General features: G+C 40.8%; 2 protein-coding genes across 2 annotated transcripts in view; both read left to right on the forward strand.

The window, feature by feature from the left end:
- The first annotated feature begins 767 nt into the window (after positions 1 to 767).
- Positions 768 to 6228, forward strand: med6 (mediator complex subunit 6). The gene is made up of 8 exons (XM_062994878.1): positions 768 to 848; positions 2563 to 2722; positions 2985 to 3076; positions 3491 to 3573; positions 4030 to 4138; positions 4240 to 4355; positions 4462 to 4489; positions 5382 to 6228. Exons 1-8 carry the CDS (start codon positions 827 to 829, stop codon positions 5510 to 5512), a joined length of 741 nt encoding a protein of 246 aa, XP_062850948.1. The 5' UTR covers positions 768 to 826; the 3' UTR covers positions 5513 to 6228.
- A 1282-nt stretch (positions 6229 to 7510) lies between these two features.
- Positions 7511 to 21861, forward strand: part of pcnx1 (pecanex 1) — a 30812-nt gene continuing 16461 nt past the window's right edge. The window contains exons 1-11 of the mRNA XM_062995674.1: positions 7511 to 7805; positions 8735 to 8913; positions 9306 to 9411; positions 11059 to 11095; positions 11617 to 11682; positions 13876 to 15351; positions 18088 to 18208; positions 18300 to 18457; positions 20558 to 20651; positions 20732 to 20789; positions 21242 to 21465. Of these exons, the coding sequence (XP_062851744.1) occupies positions 7653 to 7805; positions 8735 to 8913; positions 9306 to 9411; positions 11059 to 11095; positions 11617 to 11682; positions 13876 to 15351; positions 18088 to 18208; positions 18300 to 18457; positions 20558 to 20651; positions 20732 to 20789; positions 21242 to 21465 (2672 nt within the window). The 5' untranslated portion in view covers positions 7511 to 7652. The remainder of the gene's footprint in view (positions 7806 to 8734; positions 8914 to 9305; positions 9412 to 11058; positions 11096 to 11616; positions 11683 to 13875; positions 15352 to 18087; positions 18209 to 18299; positions 18458 to 20557; positions 20652 to 20731; positions 20790 to 21241; positions 21466 to 21861) is intronic.

Below are 21861 nucleotides of genomic sequence, written 5' to 3' on the forward strand. Positions count from 1 at the left end.
CCACTCTAGCGTACTAGAGTATCTCGATAATCGAATTATTATTATTGAAATCGAGTACGCAGTGGTCTAATATATTCACTGCAGGACATGACACTCATTCAACTACAGACAAAGTGGACCAGCTAATCCACCTTTTGCATTGTTTGGATGGAGAAAGGAAATCAAAGTGCCCAGATAATTAAATAACCCACGAAACCACATGTAGACTCAAACCCACTTCCCCCGGATCCATGTTGGTGTGCAGCACCCACACATCAATTATATTCACTATATATTTTTTATTAACTGCTGTATTCGTGTCAAGGCTGCAGGGGGTCTGCATCTTAAAACCAATTAAGGAACAATTGAGAGTAGCCAATACACCAAAAAGAAACCAAAGTAGTCAGAGAAAATGCAAATGGATGGGAAAACGTAAATATAAACGTATATGCTTGTGCTGATCAGGTGGCTCAGTGAGGAGTTTGGCATGTTTTCTACAAAATGTTGCCTCATATACTGGCGGTTCCTTTAATGTCCTTCACACCAGTAAGGAGTTTTCAAGTCTGTGTAGGTTTTCCCCTGCAAAAGAAGCTTCATGGCACTTTTACCTCCCAAAACATGCGTGAAATGAACTGGCTGCCATAAATCACACACAAGTGGAGTGATTAAAGGAGTGAGAGAGTTTTGCATTAGGTTGAATTGGTGTTTTGGCCAGGTTGTGTTTTTACCTGCGTTTGTGTTTTGATTTTGGATTGTGTGCACTATCTAGGTGCCCTAGTTAGGGAACAGGTCAAGAGAGCGGATTGAGACGCGATCTAAAGGCTTCCTGTTGCTTTAGTTTCTAAACATGGCGTCCGTCGATCTGAGAGGTAAAATAACCAAAGATTTGTACATTTATTTTTGTTTAAATTAACTTTAAATGAGTTGTATGCTTGCTTTAATAATAAAAAATCCATCTAATTGTATAGTATACTTAATAGATAAATATTGCTTTTTGGGGGAGGTTATTATGCGTTTGTTTATTTAGCTTGGTTGCTAAAATAGCTGATGCTGCACAGTTTATCGACATTAAATATTCTGTGCATTTATTTATTCAATAAAAAGTAATGTATTATAATGTATTTGCATCTCATTTACTTTTATTGTAAATTAGAATATAATTTTTCTGATTATTGTTGAGAAGCAGGCTTAGTTCTGTGTTTCTCACAACGTCTATTTTAATTTTTGTTTCCAAAACCAGCATAAAGAGGTAAAAATGTTTATGGTCAATAGAAATTCCTTTTTTAGATAGCTATTTTAAATAAAATGTTAAGTGTGTGTTTATGTGGTGACTTTCCGCATCGTTATTGTCTGTTTATTTATCTCCCATCTATTTTATCATTAAAATTAGGTGTTTTTGCAGTGTTTTGGGTTTTATTTCTATATAGAAATAACATTTTCATTACCTTTATCACAACATTTAAACTTATCAGGAAAAATCTGAACCTGCTTTGATGTTTTCTCACACTGCTCTAAATATAACATGATTATTGATTGCTGTATGAAACATGACGTATATTGTGTAACTATATTCTGGTTTATTTATTAGGATTTTAACATCATGTCTTACACACTGGTTACATTTATGGCAGAAACGGTAGTTACTCATTACACAAGATTCATCAGTTCACAAGTTTAATGTCAAACACAGTCATGGACAATTTAGTATCTCCAATTAACCTCACTTGCATGTCTTTGGACTGTGGGAGGAAGCCCACGCAGACACGGCAAAAACATGTAAACTCCACACAGAAAGGACCCAGACCGCCCCACCTGTGAGGCGACAGTGCTACCCATATATAGCCCGTATATTCTGGTTAATGGATGCCTTATTACATGATATGTACACGCCTCGATATCCTGCTGATGATAAACAATATTATTTAATATATTATTAATGAATTACTCAGTTCATTTTACAGGTTCACCAATCCAGAGTAAGACAGAACTGAAAGTAAATCTTTTATTAGAAAGTAAATATTACATGGAGGTGATTGCTATGATTTCTATAAACAATAATATTAATAAAAATTGTAAATGCAAAAAAAAAAAATTCTGTTTATCTAATGGCAACAAAAAGGTAGATGCTACATGCTCGAATGCACGTCACTTTCCTCTGCAACCCCCTCACCTGTAGTCCAGGTACTAAATTACTCTTGTTTCTTTGCATTGAGTACCTGTGTACTGTCCAAAAGAGCTGTGGTGGTTGTGTTCTATACAAACATTTCTGACAAGCAAGCAGAAATCTGTGGATTATTGACGTCGCTGTTAACAAACAGGTATAGAACTCGAAACCCCCCAAAAAATTAAGAAGGTGGAGTTTAGCCCCAACTTAATTTTTTTGAAAGGTGTTGAGAAAACATAATGCAGGTTTTTCCTAAGATCTGGTTTCTGGCATTACACAATCCTGACGGCCTTGATAGAACATCTGATTTCGTTTTCTATGTTTATGAGGATGTTCTGTATCCTGTCAGGCGGTATCAGTGCTTTTAATCTGTAAATGCTGAGCAGTGTGTGTTCTGTATTTCTATATTTGTGTTTTAGATAATCTGCTGGGAATATCATGGGTAGACAGTAGCTGGGGGCAGATGCTGAACCCTGGCAACGTGCTAGACTATTTTTCAGAGAGAAGTAACCCATTTTACGACAGAACATGCAACAATGAAGTGGTGAAGATGCAGAGGCTTACTCCTGACCACCTTAAGTATGTTCAGTTTTTATTTTAAGGATGCTGTTAACTTTTTGCATTGTTTTTTTTTTTAACCAGGTGACTACACATTTTTTAAAGTGATAATTTTGGCCAGAATAAAATGGACTTGACTTTCTGTGTGTGTGTGTGTGTGTGTGTGTGTGTGTGTGTGTGTGTGTGTGTGTGTGTGTGTGTGTGTGTGTGTGTGTGTGTGTGTGTGTGTGTGTGTGTGTGTGTGTGTGTGTGTGTGTGTGTGTGTGTGTGTGTGTGTTTGTAGTCAGATGGTAGGAGTAGAGTACATTCTGCTTCATGCTCAGGAGATGATCCTCTACATCATCAGGAAACAGCAAAGACAGTCACCTACACAAGGTGGGTTTGAGATTTTAGAAAAACAAGGAAACGGGTCCCAAGTGTAAAACATCAAAATGTAAATCAATCCAAGTCAAGTGAAATTTATTAGTAAAGCGCTTTTTACAGTGGACGTCGTCGCAAAGCATTTTTACGGATTTCTTTTCCCGATTGTGAATCCACTGCCGCTTGCATAATCCCCGATCTGATCAAGAACTATCGGATCACCCCACACCTCTTCTGACTCGTGTCCAGTCTGCCACCTCTTATCACTTGCCAGTATTAGTTTCCTACACAGAGCCATAATGCGTACAAGGGAGCCACGCTAATCTCCATGTAACAACCCCTTTCCCATGCAGGCATCTGGAACAGTCCTGGAAATTACATATCACATCTGAATTTATTTTAATTTTGGTTCTTTGTATGTGTTTACAGTAATTCCTCTGGCTGATTATTATATTATTGCTGGTGTGGTGTATCAGGCTCCTGATCTCGGCTCAGTCATCAACTCCAGAGTGGTGAGTTACACTTCTGCACACTGTTTTGTTTTACAGATAAAGTATTTAGCATATTTGGAATGAACCCCTATGTGCCTTACCCAGCCAACACCCTGCCCTGTCCCCTTCATTAAGATTTTGATGACAAGTAGAAACATATATGCACATGCAGTCAGTGGAAATTAAATTAAACCGTTAATATTACAAGCAATATAAATATATATTTATAAGATACTGGATGTAAAAGCAACCTAACTGCAGCACTATAACACTGTTCACACGTAACCATAGAGACCAGCATGTAAAAGATGATGGAGATGATAAACTAGAACTTTTTTTTGCATAAAACAACTGTACTGAAATATCACTCAGTTCAGGAAAAACAAAACATCCCAATAACCTGTGTTGTGTACATTGGATACCAATACTAACCTACTTTAATATAATAGCTTGATGTGTGTGTGTGTGTGTGTGTAGTTATCAGCAGTACATGGGGTCCAGTCAGCGTTTGATGAAGCAATGTCGTTCTGCCGTTATCATCCATCAAAGGGCTACTGGTGGCATTTTAAGGATCAGGAGGAACGAGGTACTCCATATGCTCTCTATATTTTTCAGTATATGGTCTATGTTTTCATTAGTAAAATTTTCATGATGGTATAATGTGTGTGTTTGTTTGTGTGAGTGTAGAGAAGGTGAAACCTAAGAGTAAGAAGAAGGAAGAGCCGAGTTCTCTGTTCCAGAGACAGAGAGTAGATGCATTACTGCTCGATCTCAGAAATAAATTTCCTCCCATGTACTACCAGGTACTACACACACAAACTTAAGTATACACACACACTTCTGTTTTGCTTAGTTCTGTATGATTTATGTTATTTTGTTTATTTAATAATTTATGTTTATTTATTGTAGCCTAAACCTGGAGAGAAACCAGTACCAGGTAAGTCTTTCTAAATATCATCTCACGCTCTCTATATCTCATTTTACTCTGGTTACATCTCATCTTACTCTCTCTATATCTCATTTTACTCTGGTTACATCTCATCTTACTCTCTCTATATCTCATTTTACTCTGGTTACATCTCATCTTACTCTCTCTATATCTCATTTTACTCAGGATATAACTGGGGTGCCCAAACGTGTGTTTTTGCAGTGATTTACTCAGAGTGACTGTGTAGTAGAAACTTAATGAATTGATTGTTTTTGAAAGTTTTTAATATAATAAATCTAACAAACGCTTTTGATTTATTATTCTAATAATTAGTGGTAGTTCAGTGTTCAAGGTAAATCAGAAGATTGCCGGTTCAGGCCCGGCTACCTCCAGGTTGCCACTGTTGAGCCTTTGAGCAAGGCTCTAAACCCTTAATTGCTTTAACTGTACTTGGGAAAATGTGTCTCCTAAATGTCGCAACTGCAAACACAACACAACAAATTGGGTCAGGTAGGATAAAGTGGGAGCCAAATAATAAACACAGGAGCATGTGAGGGACCACAAACTCGATGCTTGCTCATGGATGTTTCTGCTACTGATTATCTGAGCTCAGTGGAAAGTTTGGAGTAAACACCCGACATTGCAGCATCCCAAAATTACAACCAGGTTTTAGAAATCCCAGTTTATTGTGGGCTTTAAAAACAAATATGCTTGACAAGAGAGAGAACAATTGCTGCACAAAAGAATTATAAGAACGGTTTGATGTCAAGTGAGCCACTAAACAACGTCTCATGAGCCGAGTCAGAGCCAAAGGATCCTAGTGAATCAGATACATATAAGTAGAACTAACATCAAAATGTATATTTATAATACATATATGTGTGTTTGTGTGTATGTCTAGTGGAGGTAAAGAAGGAGGCTGAGCTTCCAGCAGAAACCACCAAACAGGAAGAGAGAGAGGCACCAATTAAACCCCCTGCTACTACCGGAACCAGTAAACCTCCACCTGAGAAACGAGCTCGCCTGCAGTGATGCACTCTCACACACACTCTGTAAAGACTTTGTGACAAAGATTTGAACTGTGATCAGTATTGTAGACACTTTGTACTACTATCAGGTTTGTAATTGTGACACCACGACCTGACTGGCCACCCAGGATCACCAGCATTTAAGGAGCTAAAAGTAACCTGAGCACCGACATCAGAAACCAACTGAGCAGATCAACAGTCAAAAACAAGGAATTTTGAAAGCCGGACCTCTAAGAAGAAAAATGCTGATCATCCAACATTTACGTCATTTAGAGCAATGTGTCACTGCTGTTCTAGAGTAGCAGTATGGTCACTCATGACTCAGTCTGACTGATGTAAACAAATCAGCCTCGTGTTTTTCAGGCATTCGTTTCAGTCACACACACAACCAAAATCATACAAGAGCTAAGCTCACGAATAATTTTGAATCACTACGATGTTTTTTTTTGTCATTTTGACAGAATTATTGCTGGAATTTTCCAGAAAATCCTGCCGCTTTTTATGCCGCATATTGTTTGTATCACTGAATTGCATTTGTATATCATGTAAGATATCTGATGTGTTATATTTGTGTGATATTTTTTACTCATGTGGATTGTGTTTAAAGTTCGGACAGAATTAAAGCTCCGTGTTATTTATGGTTTTTGTTTTTACTAAACCGTTTCTTAAAAAAAAAAAAAAGTTAAAAGGTAATAGATAATGGTAGGCAATGGTGGACATGTTGTGAATTAAATAAATAAAATGATTTGTATTACCATGTTGGTCCTTTGTTGTGTTTATGACTGTGGTGTAACTATCATTTTTTGCCCCCGTGTGGACAGAAAAAAAACTGCAGCGATATACACAATATATAAAATGATTTTGTATATTTACTATAGCGTTTGTTTTTATGACGGAAAGGTATATTATTACTCAATTCATTATTGTTAATGTTTCACTGTGACCTACAAATAAATAATTACATATTTTTATTTTGCTCCAGATGTTACTGCTCTGTAATACTCACTTATTACCATCAGATGGCGCCGCACCTAATGCAATTCACACTTCAGTTACAGCACCGCTGACTTTTTAATCCCACCCGTTTTCTGCATTGAGGCGTTTACGTAGCGGAAGTAATTCATTTACATTTTCAGCATTTAGCAGACGCTTTTATCCAAAGCGATTTACACAGTGAGCGGAACACAATGAGCAATTGAGGGTTAAGGGCCTTGCTCAGGTACCCAACAGTAGCAACTTGGTGGTGGCGGGGCTTGAACCGGCAACCTTCTGTTTACTAGTCCAGTACCTTAACCACTGAGCTATCACTGGCCCTAATTCCTCTTATTTACTGTTATATGGTTTAGTTTTACAGTGATATTGTACAAATAAACGTTGTATTTTTTGATTTAGAGCAAGTTTGTATTAAGTTTTGTGTTGTCTTACGGACAGGCGTATTTAATTTGTCCAAAATACTTCAATATGGCTTAAAAACAATCTTTGAAATAATAAAATAAATGTTTCGGCTGGCAGATATGAACAATAAATACATGTTTAAATATACTGTTTTGTTTCTGTTTTCTTTTTCCGTATTAATACATATTTTAAATATCTGTATTCATTATTTCTTACATTCATTTATTTTTATTTAACAGTTACTAGTTTGTTTTTATTTATTTATAAACTTATTTTTTTCACAGTCCTGCTATAATAAAATATAAATATAGTTTATAATTGAATGTATTTTATTATTAGTGTAATTAGTTTTCGGTGTGAGTGACCCACCGTGACTGACTAGAATAAAGCATTTACTGGATATAAATAATAATAAACATATAGAAGCATTTTTATTAGTTATGTGGTACTGTGAACTGTTTGTAGAAATACGGGTGTGAAAAAAACTCCTCTTGTCTCTGGGATTGTGTTGCGGGGAGTACTCTGGTGCAGTGCATGCTGGGACTGGTTGTTCCTCCGTTGGAAGACTCAGTGTAGCTCCGTTATCTACAGCCAGAGAACCAGAGGAACCCAGAGAGGAACCAGTAGAACAGATGGATTGGATTTTCTGCTTCAGATTTCCGACCCCAGCGCGGATAGGAGGTTCCTCTGGGTTCTTACAGGGCTGCGATTAGATTAGATGAGAGTAGATTAGATTGAGGTGATCAGATATGGGTTCTCAGAGCCTGCAGATCCTCAGACAGGGGGTCTGGGCTTCCATCACGGGCGGTTGGTACTACGACCCTCATCAGAACACGTTTGTCAACGCGTTGCATCTTTACTTATGGCTCTTTCTACTCTGCTTCCCTTTTACTCTCTACATGGTGAGTCTGATGATTATTAGATTCAGTAGAATCATGTGTGAACTGATGGATTGGTCCTCTGAGAAGCTCGGTTTAGGGTCAGCATCTCTGTAGGCTTCAATCACTCACCTACTGGTTTTGCTTCAGATCAGCTTTAGTTCTGTGTTGTTTAAAACTCACAGTCTGGTGAGAAATGTTCTTCTAATGTTTTGTTGATATTATAAGTGAACACAGGAAAGAAAATCCTGCACATTCTGAAGCCAAATTGTTCTTTATTTACTGAACTCAACATACAGTATTAAAGAAAATAAAACAGCTATAGTTTTGGTACATAACAATTTTATTAACATAACATTTATTGAGAGAATCTGCACTAAGACAAGGGTGTCCAAACTTTTTTTTGGTGACATTTCTCATCTTTCTGTCTCCTCATGCCAGGTGAGATCAGTTTCCACAATTATTAGATGTAAAAAAAATCCAATAAAAATCCAGTAATTGAATTGATCAGATTCCAGACAGCGGGATGTGCTGGAAATCCTCAGAGGATAAGCATACGGACAGGGAGAACGTTCTAAATTACATTTAGCTAGTAATATAAATGTGAAACACATCAAGTGTGGCTATACCCTGTATAGTGAGAGTATGTGGTGAACAGGAAAGTTATGTTTGTAATTCAGCCTGATAAAGTTTGTTTGAAATAAAACATTAGATTCTGTTCAAAGGCTTATTATTTATCCATAAAAATGATTAAATAAAGAAACTGTAGCATTTCTGTGTGGGTGGTGTATGGGTTCATCATAATTTTTGGTGTTTAAGTGAGTCTCTCTGTTTTCTCCAGTCCATGTTACCTGTTCTTCAGTGTTCAGCTTTATCGTCCAGCTGTATCATCTGATGTTAGTTTATAATTAATGTAATTTTAATGGTAAATATTATTGTGTGTGTGTGCGAAGGCTCTGCCCCCCACCATGCTGATAGTAGGGGTGTACTGTGGGGTGATTGGTGGGGTGTTTGCGCTGCTGAAGGTGGTGAACTATCGGCTCCACACGGCACTGGATGAAGGAGAAGTGATCGAAAAAGAACAAAAAGGAGATGCTACGCACTCACAACCTGATGATTCCAGCGGATCTGGGTGAGAAAACACACACACACACACACACACACACACACACACACACATACACTGTACATATACACAATCATACATTCACACACTATACACCCATAGGACACACATACACTAATACGCATGTATTTTTTAATCTAACACAATATTATGAGTAATGCAGAAATGAATTCTGATTATATGAAAGTGATAAAACTTTTTTTTATTTTGATGAAGCTGTATTCTGGCTAATGGTTCAATTTGGGTGAAGGAGGGTACCTGGGGAGGCACCAGTGGGGCGATAAAGCAGAACTAGTGTGTTATTGTGCTCCAGTACAGTGTAGCTGGAGTTGCTAGGTAACTATAACATTTCCTGTGCGTGTGTGTGTGTGTGTGTGTGTGTGTGTGTGTGTGTGTAGGGATCCTGGAGGAGGAATTGAGCTGGCTGATTTTGGGCGAGAGGAAACTCCACCAGTTGACTGCAGTTCACGTAACTCCTACACTGGCATCGACTCCAACCATCAGGTGTGTGTGTGTTTGTCCAAGAACAGCCCAAGAAAAACATTGAAACGTTGAGACACAGTAATGATGGGTAAAAGCATGACATCCTAAAAACCTAATGTACCAAAAACATGTGCTATAAATAACCTGTCAAACTTTATTGATCTGCTGTGTAATCATCTGCTTTCCTGATGCTGGTTTATAATGAGTGAAAGCTAAACACAACACTGGGAATTTTATTTTGGTTTGTAATTGTTATTGGCGCTTGGGTGGCACAGTCTAATGTGTTAACCCACTACCGCTGAGACAAACTCAAAAAGCTTGAGGTCTCAGCAGTGCTATTAACGTAGCATCTAAAAGTTGGCTGTGCCTGTGTGAAAAAGGGTCAGGGAGGCTCCGCCTCATTACCACTTCAACCTCTGCTGATTGGTTGAGGCACCTGCACTAGTGTTGAATGATTCACAGAAGGCATAGTGTGACTCTCCGTACACAATACGACTTTCTGAGCTAGTCTGCATCTCTCCTCAGTCAGCATGGGCGTAACACAGACTAACTGCTATAGGGCAATATAGGGGGAAATGTTTATGTCAACAAGTAGAGCTGCTTCTGTTTTATCTATACTATATGTTTAAAAGTATGTGAACACCTGTCTTAATTATTAGACACAGATGTTTAAGCCACACCCATTTCTGACACGTTAATAAAAACATTCATGTTTCCATCAACATATTTTTATTATGATTTTTACTGATGATGTTTTTCTCTCAGCAAATCAAATTTTGGGCACTAAGCGTGTTGTTTGGAAACATCTTGACCAATCCTACTCTCCCTTAATGTACCAATACTGTATGACTCTACACTGACTGCTCCAAACTCCCTCTTTGACTGTGGAGAGATTCACATAAACTATAGACCGTCTATACTCAATCTTTCACTTTTCTGAGGCCTTCACACTATTTGGTCTGAAGTGGCTGCATACTGTGTTGCATTTAATAGAAATTTGTAGGAAGAAAATCTGTTGCATAATTTTAGAATTGTTTAAAATATCAGTCCCAAGTTTCACAAAGAAGCAAACATTTGTAAACAAGCTCATGGAAAACATGGCATCTTAACTCAGGGGCAAAATGGTCATTGTTTACTGTTTTGTAAACATGTTTATTGATATAAAATCTTTCATGTAAGTGATGGATGAATAACTTTTGGTGTGTTAATCTGGAGATCTGAAATTTGATTGGTAAGAGCAGGCAGACTTAAACTTTGTCTGGTGCACCGAGGGGTTCAAGTATTTAAATTTATTCTGTCTTAGCCATTTAATGACATTATAGTTGTAATAAATCATAATAATCACAGAAATGGTTTTAGGATTATTTTTAGTTGTTGTGGTCTGAGCAGATTAGTGTTCTGGGCCAGTTTTCTTCACTCTCATCCTCAGAGACCCTCAGACTCTTCACATTTTCACAAACCTGTCCCTGCCAGCTGTACCAGGGGGTCTCACAGGGCTGGATGAGTTAACACTGTTCTAGGCCAATGTACCATCCTGTTTCTCTGTGTGGGTGGGAGTGTTGACCCTAATTCTTCTGAAGTCCCCATCATATATCATCATCATATCATTAAAGCCATAATATGAACATAAACAGAAATACATGATCTCTTTCTGTTTCTGTAATTTAGATTGTGTCCTCTCGTGGAGGTCCAGCTGCAGCCAAAGGTAAGATTCAGTCAACTTGAACCCATGAAAAATGTGTGACTGTTAAAACAGAATGCACATTAGAATATTAGTATATTAGAATAAACACTGGACTGTATCTGCAACTGAGGGGTGGATGTGAACTTTTGAAGCCAGTTGTAGGTGCATTGCAAGTGCCACTATTTACAAATTCCAAATTTCTTCTTCTTCCCAAAACTGAGTGTAAATCGCTGCAGCAGTTTTTCAAGGAGCGGTTCATCAGTTGCTCAAAAATGCTCCTTACAGCTGCTGTAAAAATCACAAAAGTAATTACCCCCTTCACCATGTACAAATAATCCTGGAATCTGCAAATGTAAGTGGTTCAGAAGTGAAAATACTGTCAGTAATGAGTCTTTATTAAGGTATTATTTGTAAGTGAATACGTTTTATTATGAATCATTGAGCCTAGTGAAGATGCACCTGCTGAAAATGTATTTCAAATTAAATTCCATCAAAGAAATGTAAACCTTCCTAATTTCTTCATGTCTTTTTTGGAGGTACAGGTGATGTAGCAAAGACCTCAGATGATCTCAGTTTGAGTTTAGCTCCGAGCTGCAGTCAGGAACAAGGTGAGAATCATTAAAGAGATATTTTAGTTCTACTAGTTTGTTTATCTCCTGACCCAGCTTCCATCCAGGCATGTGTACATAAAGCTAAGCCACAATAGTTTGCTTGCTAGATAATCTTATAATTTATAGCTAATAAAAGTATCTGCTGTTGTGCGTGTACCCACATACACGTACAGTGTATCACAAAAGTGAGTACACCCCTCACATTTCTGCAGATATTTAAGTATATCTTTTCATGGGACAACACTGACAAAATGACACTTTGACACAATAAAAAGTAGTCTGTGTGCAGCTTATATAACAGTGTAAATTTATTCTTCCCTCAAAATAACTCAATATACAGCCATTAATGTCTAAACCACCGGCAACAAAAGTGAGTACACCCCTTAGTGAAAGTTCCTGAAGTGTCAATATTTTGTGTGGCCACCATTATTTCCCAGAACTGCCTTAACTCTCCTTGGCATGGAGTTTACCAGAGCTTCACAGGTTGCCACTGGAATGCTTTTCCACTCCTAAATGACGACATCACGGAGCTGGTGGATATTCAAGACTTTGCGCTCCTCCACCTTCCGCTTGAGGATGCCCCAAAGATGTTCTATTGGGTTTAGGTCTGGAGACATGCTTGGCCAGTCCATCACCTTTACCCTCAGCCTCTTCAATAAAGCAGTGGTCGTCTTAGAGGTGTGTTTGGGGTCATTATCATGCTGGAACACTGCCCTGCGACCCAGTTTCCGGAGGGAGGGGATCATGCTCTGCTTCAGTATTTCACAGTACATATTGGAGTTCATGTGTCCCTCAATGAAATGTAACTCCCCAACACCTGCTGCACTCATGCAGCCCCAGACCATGGCATTCCCACCACCATGCTTGACTGTAGGCATGACACACTTATCTTTGTACTCCTCACCTGATTGCCGCCACACATGCTTGAGACCATCTGAACCAAACAAATTAATCTTGGTCTCATCAGACCATAGGACATGGTTCCAGTAATCCATGTTCTTTGTTGACATGTCTTCAGCAAACTGTTTGCGGGCTTTCTTGTGTAGAGACTTCAGAAGAGGCTTCCTTCTGGGGTGACAGCCATGCAGACCAATTTGATGTAGTGTGCGGCGTATGGTCTGAGCACTGACAGTGTGACCCCCCACCTTTTCAATCTCTGCAGCAATGCTGACAGCACTCCTGCACCTATCTTTTAAAGACAGCAGTTGGATGTGACGCTGAGCACGTGCACTCAGCTTCTTTGGACGACCAACGCGAGGTCTGTTCTGAGTAGACCCTGCTCTTTTAAAACGCTGGATGATCTTGGCCACTGTGCTGCAGCTCAGTTTCAGGGTGTTGGCAATCTTCTTGTAGCCTTGGCCATCTTTATGTAGCGCAACAATTCGTCTTTTAAGATCCTTAGAGAGTTCTTTGCCATGAGGCGCCATGTTGGAACTTTCAGTGACCAGTATGAGAGAGTGTGAGAGCTGTACTACTAAATTGAACACACCTGCTCCCTATGCACACCTGAGACCTAGTAACACTAACGAGTCACATGACATTTTGGAGGGAAAATGACAAGCAGTGCTCAATTTGGACATTTAGGGGTGAAGTCTCTTAGGAGTGTACTCACTTTTGTTGCCGGTGGTTTAGACATTAATGGCTGTATATTGAGTTATTTTGAGGGAAGAATAAATTTACACTGTTATATAAGCTGCACACAGACTACTTTTCATTGTGTCAAAGTGTCATTTTGTCAGTGTTGTCCCATGAAAAGATATACTTAAATATCTGCAGAAATGTGAGGGGTGTACTCACTTTTGTGATACACTGTAGCTAGCATTATGCTGCCATTACTGTATATGAAGTTCAGAGTAAGTGGTGACGCCTAGTGGAGTGTTACCACCATGACACTGCAACAGCAACTCCTACTGTCTGGTCTGGGTGCTGGCACGAGTAGTGTAAGAATATGAAAAGAGTAGCATGCTAAGCTGCCACTCTCCTCTGCAGAAGACAGAGGTTGCCAGAGTGCAAAAAGCAATCCCAAATTGTTGATGTAGGTGTACATGATGAAATTAATTGTATTTAAATTTCTAAACCAGCAGTTGATCCTAAAAAAAATAAAATAAAGACATAATAAAATAAATTGTTAGTCTGTTGGAAAATTCCCTGATTGTGTAAAATGTAACCATAATACAAACCTTTTTTCAGATCTGGCGTTGGAGCCCAAAATTTATGGCCTTATCTCCAATGACTCTTTCGCTTCAATGCAGCCTTCCACCTCCCTTTACAGCTCCACCCGTCACCCTTTTAGCCAATCGCTGTCCTCTTGTGAGACAGAAATCCCCGCCCACTCTCAGTCCTTCAGGAAAGAGTCGTCTCGTCCACGTGGCCTCCCCCGAACCTCAAGTTCAGCCTTTACAGATCCTTCTGTCCCTGACTTTGGTCTGTACCCGCCTTCTCGCCGTAGTGGACTCGACCCAGTGTGTGAACTGGACATGTCCAGACCGCAGGGGGCGCTAGACAATGGGGACCGACAAGAACCAGCTGTTCCATCTACATCGGGTATGGACTGCTGCAAGCGTCATAAAGGAGAACAGCGCAAATTAGCGCGGTCCGTTTCCCACGAAACTGGGGAGGAATGTGAGGGTGAATCTGGACTGTACCAAGTGGAGGTTTTTCGTGGGGGGATTTCTGGTGGAAGCCGGCGTAAAAGGAGAGGAGAAAAAAGTGTGGAAAGTTTGCGCAGTCTGAGTACACGCAGTAGCGGATCCACAGAGAGCTACTGTAGCGGGACGGACCGCGATACGAATAGCACACTGAGTAGTCTGCATAGTGAGCAGACTAGCTCCACCCACGTCGAGAGTCTAATATCTTTATCTATGGACGAGGGTGGGGCAACAGAACCTAGCATAGCCTCAGGAGAGGGCAATAAAAACCCTCATGCTAACGAAATTAGCCCCAAAGCATCCAATACTAATGACTCGGTTCCTAAAATTACATCACAAACCACCAGCAATGAAGGGGAGGGGCCTGTAAAGGAAGAGGGAGGGGCTAGGACTAACACAGATGCTTCCACAGATCCTGTATATTTAAGTAAAGATACAGAGCAAGATGATGCAAAACCCAGCTCAGTTAGTCATCCCGATGCTAGCCATAGTGCCCGTCGGCGCACTGCTAAAAAACGTGCTAGCAGTTTTGATGCTGCTCGTTACCATGACTACACATGCCTTCGTGGCGTGACGAAACCTCGCTCAACGGTTTTTGCCAAAAACGAAGAGGACTCGAGCGACCAGAGCGAGCTCAGCCACACCTCGAGTTTTAACTTAGCCCACCGGGTAGAGCCAAGCCACGCCCCCAGCACGTCCCACTCCAAACCCCACAGCGAGAGGAGAGAAAAGGAAAAAGACAGAGACAAGGGAAAAAAACGTGCGTCACGTCGCGCAGCTAGCACAGGTAGTGCTAAACTTCAGATCCGTAAAAGCAGTAACACTTCTCACCACCTGGGGGCGCCAGTCGACCCCCGACCCCTCAGCACATCCAAATCTGATCTGGAGGCCAAAGAAGGTGAAGTCCTGGACGCGGCGTCACTACTGGGACGAGCGACTCAGCTCGAATGTGTTACTCGCTCCCGAAACAGCTTGCCCTGCCCAATCAGCATCGGTGATGCTCATGATACTGCCAGAGGTGTGTATATACACACACACACACCTGCTACTTTCATAGCTGAACAACACACACTACCATGTTAATGTCATTGGAGTGCTGGGAATGGTCCACCACCCAAACATCAGCATTCAGCTTTTCAGTGGGGGGTCCCTGTCTATTGATAAAGGGGGTACATGGGGGTGAAAAATGTACAGTACAACAGATGGGCTACAGAGAGTAATTGTATACTTACAAAGTTAATCTATGGGGTATGTGTAGCTCATAAAATAAGCAATGAATGTAGGTAGGTAGCAGATTGGTGTTCCTAATAAATTGCTTGGTAGGTGCTCAGGTGGCGCAGCGATAAAACACGCTAGCACACCAGAGCTGACATTTCGAACTCGTTGGTTCGTAACCCATCTCTGCTACCGGTAGGCTGGGTGCCTACACGAACAACGATTCGCTGTTGTTCAAGGGGGGTACCAGAGGGGATTCGTCATAGCTGATGTAATTACGACCTCTGCTGGCTGATTGATGGCGTCTTCACAGAGTCAGTGGATAATGAGGACCAGGGTGTGTCTCTCCGTACACAAAGCTGAACCACATCGTGCAGGTAAAAAAATGCAGTCGGCTACTACACGTGTGTCAGAGGGGGCATCACGACTCTCCTCAGTCAGTGTGGAGGCCAACATCAGTAGAGAGGATAATTCAGTGCAATCGGATAATTAGATACGACTAGATTGAGAGGAAAGTTGGGGGGAAATGCAAAAAAAATTGCTGGGTGAGTATTAGTATGTAACACTGTCCCAGCTGTAGTGCTCATGTTTATTAATTAGCTAGCTAACGGACTATATAATGCCAACAACTGCCAGCAGCTACAGTGCCTTGCAAAAGTATTCAGCCCCCTTGAACTTTTCAACCTTTTGCCACATTTCAGGCTTCAAACATAACGATATGAAATTGTAATTTTTTGTGAAGAATCAACAACAAGTGGGACACAATCGTGAAGTAGAACGAAATTTATTGGATATTTTAAACTTTTTTTAGAAATAAAAAACTAAAAAGTGGGGCGTGCAATATTATTCAGCCCCTTTACTTTCAGTGCAGCAAACTCACTCCAGAAGTTCAGTGAGGATCTCTGAATGATCCAATGTTGACCTAAATGACTGATGGTGATAAATAGAATCCACCTGTGTGTAATCAAGTCTCCGTATAAATGCACCTGCTCTGTGACAGTCTCAGAGTTCTGTTTAAAGCGCAGAGAGCATCATGAAGACCAAGAAACACACCAGGCAGGTCCGAGATACTGTTGTGGAGAAGTTTAAAGCCGGATTTGGATACAAAAAGATTTCCCAAGCTTTAAACATCTCAAGGAGCACTGTGCAAGCGATCATATTGAAATGGAAGGAGTATCAGACCACTGCAAATCTACCAAGACCCGGCCGTCCCTCTAAACTTTCAGCTCAAACAAGGAGAAGACTGATCAGAGATGCAGCCAAGAGGCCCATGATCACTCTGAATGAACTGCAGAGATCTACAGCTGAGGTGGGAGAATCTGTCCATAGGACAACAATCAGTCGTACACTGCACAAATCTGGCCTTTATGGAAGAGTGGCAAGAAGAAAGCCATTTCTCAAAGATATCTATAAAAAGTCACCTGGGAGACACACCAAACATGTGGAAGAAGGTGCTCTGGTCAGATGAAACCAAAATCGAACTTTTTGGCCACAATGCAAAACGTTATGTTTGGCATAAAAGCAACACAGCTCATCACCCTGAACACACCATCCCCACTGTCAAACATGGTGGTGGCAGCATCATGGTTTGGGCCTGCTTTTCTTCAGCAGGGACAGGGAAGATGGTTAAAATTGATGGGAAGATGGATGGAGCCAAATACAGGACCATTCTGGAAGAAAACCTGTTGCAGTCTGCAAAAGACCTGAGACTGGGACGGTGATTTATCTTCCAACAAGACAATGATCCAAAACATAAAGCAAAATCTACAATGGAATGGTTCACAAATAAACGTATCCAGGTGTTAGAATGGCCAAGTCAAAGTCCAGACCTGAATCCCATCGAGAATCTGTGGAAAGAGCTGAAAACTGCTGTTCACAAACGCTCTCCATCCAACCTCACTGAGCTCGAGCTGTTTTGCAAGGAAGAATGGGCAAAACTCTCTCGATGTGCAAAACTGATAGAGACATACCCCAAGCGACTTGCAGCTGTAATCGCAGCAAAAGGTGGCGCTACAAAGTATTAACGCAAGGGGGCTGAATAATATTGCACGCCCCACTTTTCAGTTTTTTATTTCTAAAAAAAGTTTAAAATATCCAATAAATTTCGTTCCACTTCACGATTGTGTCCCACTTGTTGTTGATTCTTCACAAAAAATTACAATTTCATATCGTTATGTTTGAAGCCTGAAATGTGGCAAAAGGTTGAAAAGTTCAAGGGGGCTGAATACTTTTGCATAATCAGTGTTTATTAGTATTTCATGGAGTATTTGTGTAGTTTCTGTCTTAACCTTAGAGAGACCATTTATTTACCTGGTCTATGCATTTGAGTATTCAGGTAGTCATAATGTGCTGCATTATAAATTACATAGTATTGTGCCTAAATGGTAGGCTAAATGCAATGAGCTAGAGCAGGACATCACACATGAAACATGTCTGATCAGTTAAAAGTTGGTTTAGAGAAATATTGCGCTACGTTAACTTTCTTGCTAAATCTTTCTTTTGAATAAGTGTTCCTTTGTATTGTTACCTCTCTCATTAGCGGTGATTAACGAGGACGCTGTAACGTTCAGGCGTGAGCGCAGCACGTTTCGGCGCCAGGCTGTCCGGAGACGCCACAATGCCGGGAGTAGCACGACCTCCATCATCGCATCACCTCTCAGGTACCAGCTCACCTGAGGATGCCCCTGAACCAAGGAAATATTTATTAACACACATTAATGTCTGACCTCTTTCTTTCTCTGTGTGCTCCAGTCTGCAGGAGGCCCTCAGTCAGGTGTCCCAGGCCTCCTCAGGGTCTCAGGTGAAAGGACAGATGAGCACTAGCGCCTCCCTGCTGGTCAGGAATGGCAGTGCTCATCTGGAGGGTTTACAGGATAAAGCCTCCACTGTCGGCCTGCATGAAGATTTCGGTATGTAGAGCGAACACAGTCCACTGATCTCCATGCTCCTCCACTTTCTGTACAGGCACCTCATCAAAGACCCCACCCACTTACAGTCCAGTCTTTTACCCTTACAGCAGACTTTAAATGGCCAATTTTGTCTGCTGCAGGCACTGCCAATTATGCCCAGTAGAGGGCGCCCAGTCGATCGATAGCAGAGCTGAGGAGTTCAGAATCTCAGCGCTGGTGTGCCAGCGGAATATCCCGCAAAAATTATTCTTACTGATTTCATTCTGTAGATTGATACACATTTTTTATTGCTTAGACAGATCTTTATCTTCATGTGTACGTAGTGAGAGAAGTTCCTGCATGACCAGTCACGGTTTATAGATGTCCAAAGTTCACTTTTGAGGAGCTTGAGGCTGTTTCTCTGAATATGATTATTTATTAGCCATTAACAATGTTGAATATATTTGAGTGGCACATTTGGACCCAAAACATCTTTTATGTTCATGAAATATCCCCCATTTTCTCCTAATTTACTGATTTCCAATTTCCTACTGTACTCTTTATAGTTACAGGCTAGCACAATCTTTTGACACACGTAAAGGTTTTGAGTTTTTTTCCCACTGGACAGCAGCAGATTCCTACCTTGTCCTTTAATACAATACTCTGTACTTACTGTATTCCTCCACTGCTTGTACCAAAACCTCAGTCAAACAGTAGGAGTTGTAAAGAGGTGCAAAGTCCAGCCTTCCAGTCTCAAAACCAGAGCCTTCCAGAGTCAAAAAACAATAGTCTAGACAAGAAATACCCTGAATCTCAGCAGAGCCACCAAGCTAACTGTGCATCAACACAAGCGCAATAAGCCATGTTTAAGAGACGGAAGGTTGGATGGCTCATTTCTGGCTGCTGTTGTGATATGCAATCTTCTGGACTGGCATCTGCACAAGGGGTTGGGGGGTGGTTATCACACGAAGCTTAGTGTGGCTCTCCGTCAGTGGCGAATTCTCTAAGACTGCAAGGGAAGCTCAGCTTCCCCTAAAATGTCAAAAATTAAATGGTCAAATATGTACAGTTGTGTTAACATTTCATTGACTACAAATGCGTTAGAACACGTTCATCTCGAAGACGAGTTTGTTCAGAATCAGCTACTTATCACAAATTGACTGACTCGATTTTGTTAACTCCCGTAGCGTCAATGCATTTGCCCGCAGAAGCTGAGCGTCTATTCACTTCAATGGGACTGCATGGAAAAGTTTTTTTCATTGCTTCGAAACTCGCCGGTCATTGGATAAATGCCACGATTTTGTCCCGCCCCCGGAAGCTGAACGTCTCTGGGGGTGAATGGAGCTGTGGGCGGGTCTGGACGCTGAGCTTCTGCAAGATGATTGGAGGATCAGTCGAAAGGCTGAATCACGTTTTGATTGACAGCTATTTTGAGATCTACACCGTCACTTAATCACTGGGAGCTTCAGTCCCATTGCGGATTTTGCGAGTGAAGTCGAAAGACAAACTGCAACCCATTTCTTGGTATTTGCTTGGTGAAATTACTTGACCATTTCCATTGTGTAAATAAAACACACTCATAGTATTTGTTTCAGGACACTGGTCAAGTCCCTGGAAAAGACGCCTACTTGGTACGATTTTCTTGAAAAGGAACGGAGGGCAGAATTTATGTATAGATTAATTGACAAATTTACAGCCGCCACTGCTCTCCGTAATCGATACGTTTCTGTGTGAGAACCCAACACTGGCAGATAATAACAAGTAGCTGTTACTTAAAGAATGTGTGTGTGCTGGTAGCAGTTTGTCCCTGAGCTGCCTAATTTTCTATCCAGAAATCTGTCCTGCACTACTGATACATTCTCATTTTCAACTGTCTGTCAGTTTAGCATAAACATTACAGCCGAGGACTTTGATTACTCCAGTTGTCTCACTAATTTCTCAAAAAGATGTTACGCTTTGGCAGCCTCTACTGGTTTTAATGGCTGGCATTGGGTTATACTGGACCAGGACGGTCTCGTACAGAACATTAGATTCCAGCTAGTGTTGACCATTAGTTAGTGGCCGTGCATGAGACGCAATCCATGATTCTTAATAATTCATTGTATTTTGGGGTATTTTTAGGTAAAATCACTCCGTCTCTGTACGAGGTTGGAGGATGTGACGTGTCCTTCGTTAACTTTGAACCAGCAACCAGACGAGCATCAAACAATCTGTGGTGAGTTTCAACCTATAATAAACTCACAAGACAAAAAAAAGATTTGATCTGATCGAAGTATTTATATCTGATGTCTGTAGGGATACAGATTCTCACCTCTCCAGCTCTACCTCAGTTCGCTTCTACCCTCATGACCTGGTGAGTCTTTCTCTCTCTTTCCTACACACACACACACACTCACGGCAGTTCTAACTGTACCTACTGAAACAGCTTAGTCAGCAGTGTGTGTGTGTGAGTGAGTGAGATCATGTGTTACTCATAATGGTGTCAGTGTTGCAGATGATAAGCCGCATCTAAAACAAAAGATGGAGTGTATCTATGTGTCTGCATTCTTAGGAAAAAGTTTGTGAACCCCCTAAAACGATTTGTGTTAAAGGTGCACATGGTAGAATTTTGACTCTACAGCAGCAGGTCGTGTGTTCACCACAACTACAGAACTGTATTATATATTGTCATATCTTTATTTGTGAGCAGTACATATTGGGGTGAACTAAAGGGTGTTTGCAGGTGTAACTCTCAGTCTGATCAGCAGCTTCAGAAAACGTTGCTGCTGACAGAACTTGCTGATTTAGTTTTTCTTTGTTGGGTAGATCCGTCTGAATCGTTTGTTATCAATGGACACGGAGCTGCTGGAGCAGGACGCTGATGTGAGTCCCGACCTGCAGGAGGCACCGCACAGCTCGCACGACTCGACAAACTCAAACACACACGCTAACCCACACAAACCCAAACAGTACTACCGCTTCTCTCTGCTGCCATACCTGTGGGTCGGTCTGCGTTTCGACAGACTCACCCTGCTGGCACTGTTTGACAGGTAACACACACACACACACACATTTAAGACGCTCTAATGCACACACAAACACACATCTAACACACTCTAATATATACACACACAGGTCTTTAAACATAGGACAGACAGGTGTTGGACAAAATAACAGAAATCACAGTTTTTAATCTGGACCTGATTATCTTGACCTTGTTGCAAGTAAAAACGAATCCCAGCAGTTCTTATAGAATCATTATAATTAACTGCATTTATCAGATCTAAAATATCAGTAATTTTTTAAATGTGAAATATCAATCAGCTTACCAAATACAACTTGCAAATGAGGCCAGATCGTGAGTAATAGCCCTGAAATTACAGAACCATCAGTCATGAAAATAATAAAGTCTTTTATGTTTGAAGTTTTAAAACTTTCCATCCTGT

The sequence above is a fragment of the Trichomycterus rosablanca genome, chromosome 5, assembly GCF_030014385.1.
Source record: "Trichomycterus rosablanca isolate fTriRos1 chromosome 5, fTriRos1.hap1, whole genome shotgun sequence".
NCBI lineage: Eukaryota > Metazoa > Chordata > Actinopteri > Siluriformes > Trichomycteridae > Trichomycterus > Trichomycterus rosablanca.

What these genes read in the sequence shown, in the direction of transcription:
- med6 (XM_062994878.1), top strand. Translation starts at nt 827, where the DNA reads ATGGCGTCCGTCGATCTGAGAG. An exon ending in AAGACAGTCACCTACACAAG is followed by an intron (nt 3,077 to 3,490) that starts GTGGGTTTGAGA and finishes ATGTGTTTACAG; the next exon opens with TAATTCCTCTGGCTGATTAT. An exon ending in TTCCTCCCATGTACTACCAG is followed by an intron (nt 4,356 to 4,461) that starts GTACTACACACA and finishes TATTTATTGTAG; the next exon opens with CCTAAACCTGGAGAGAAACC.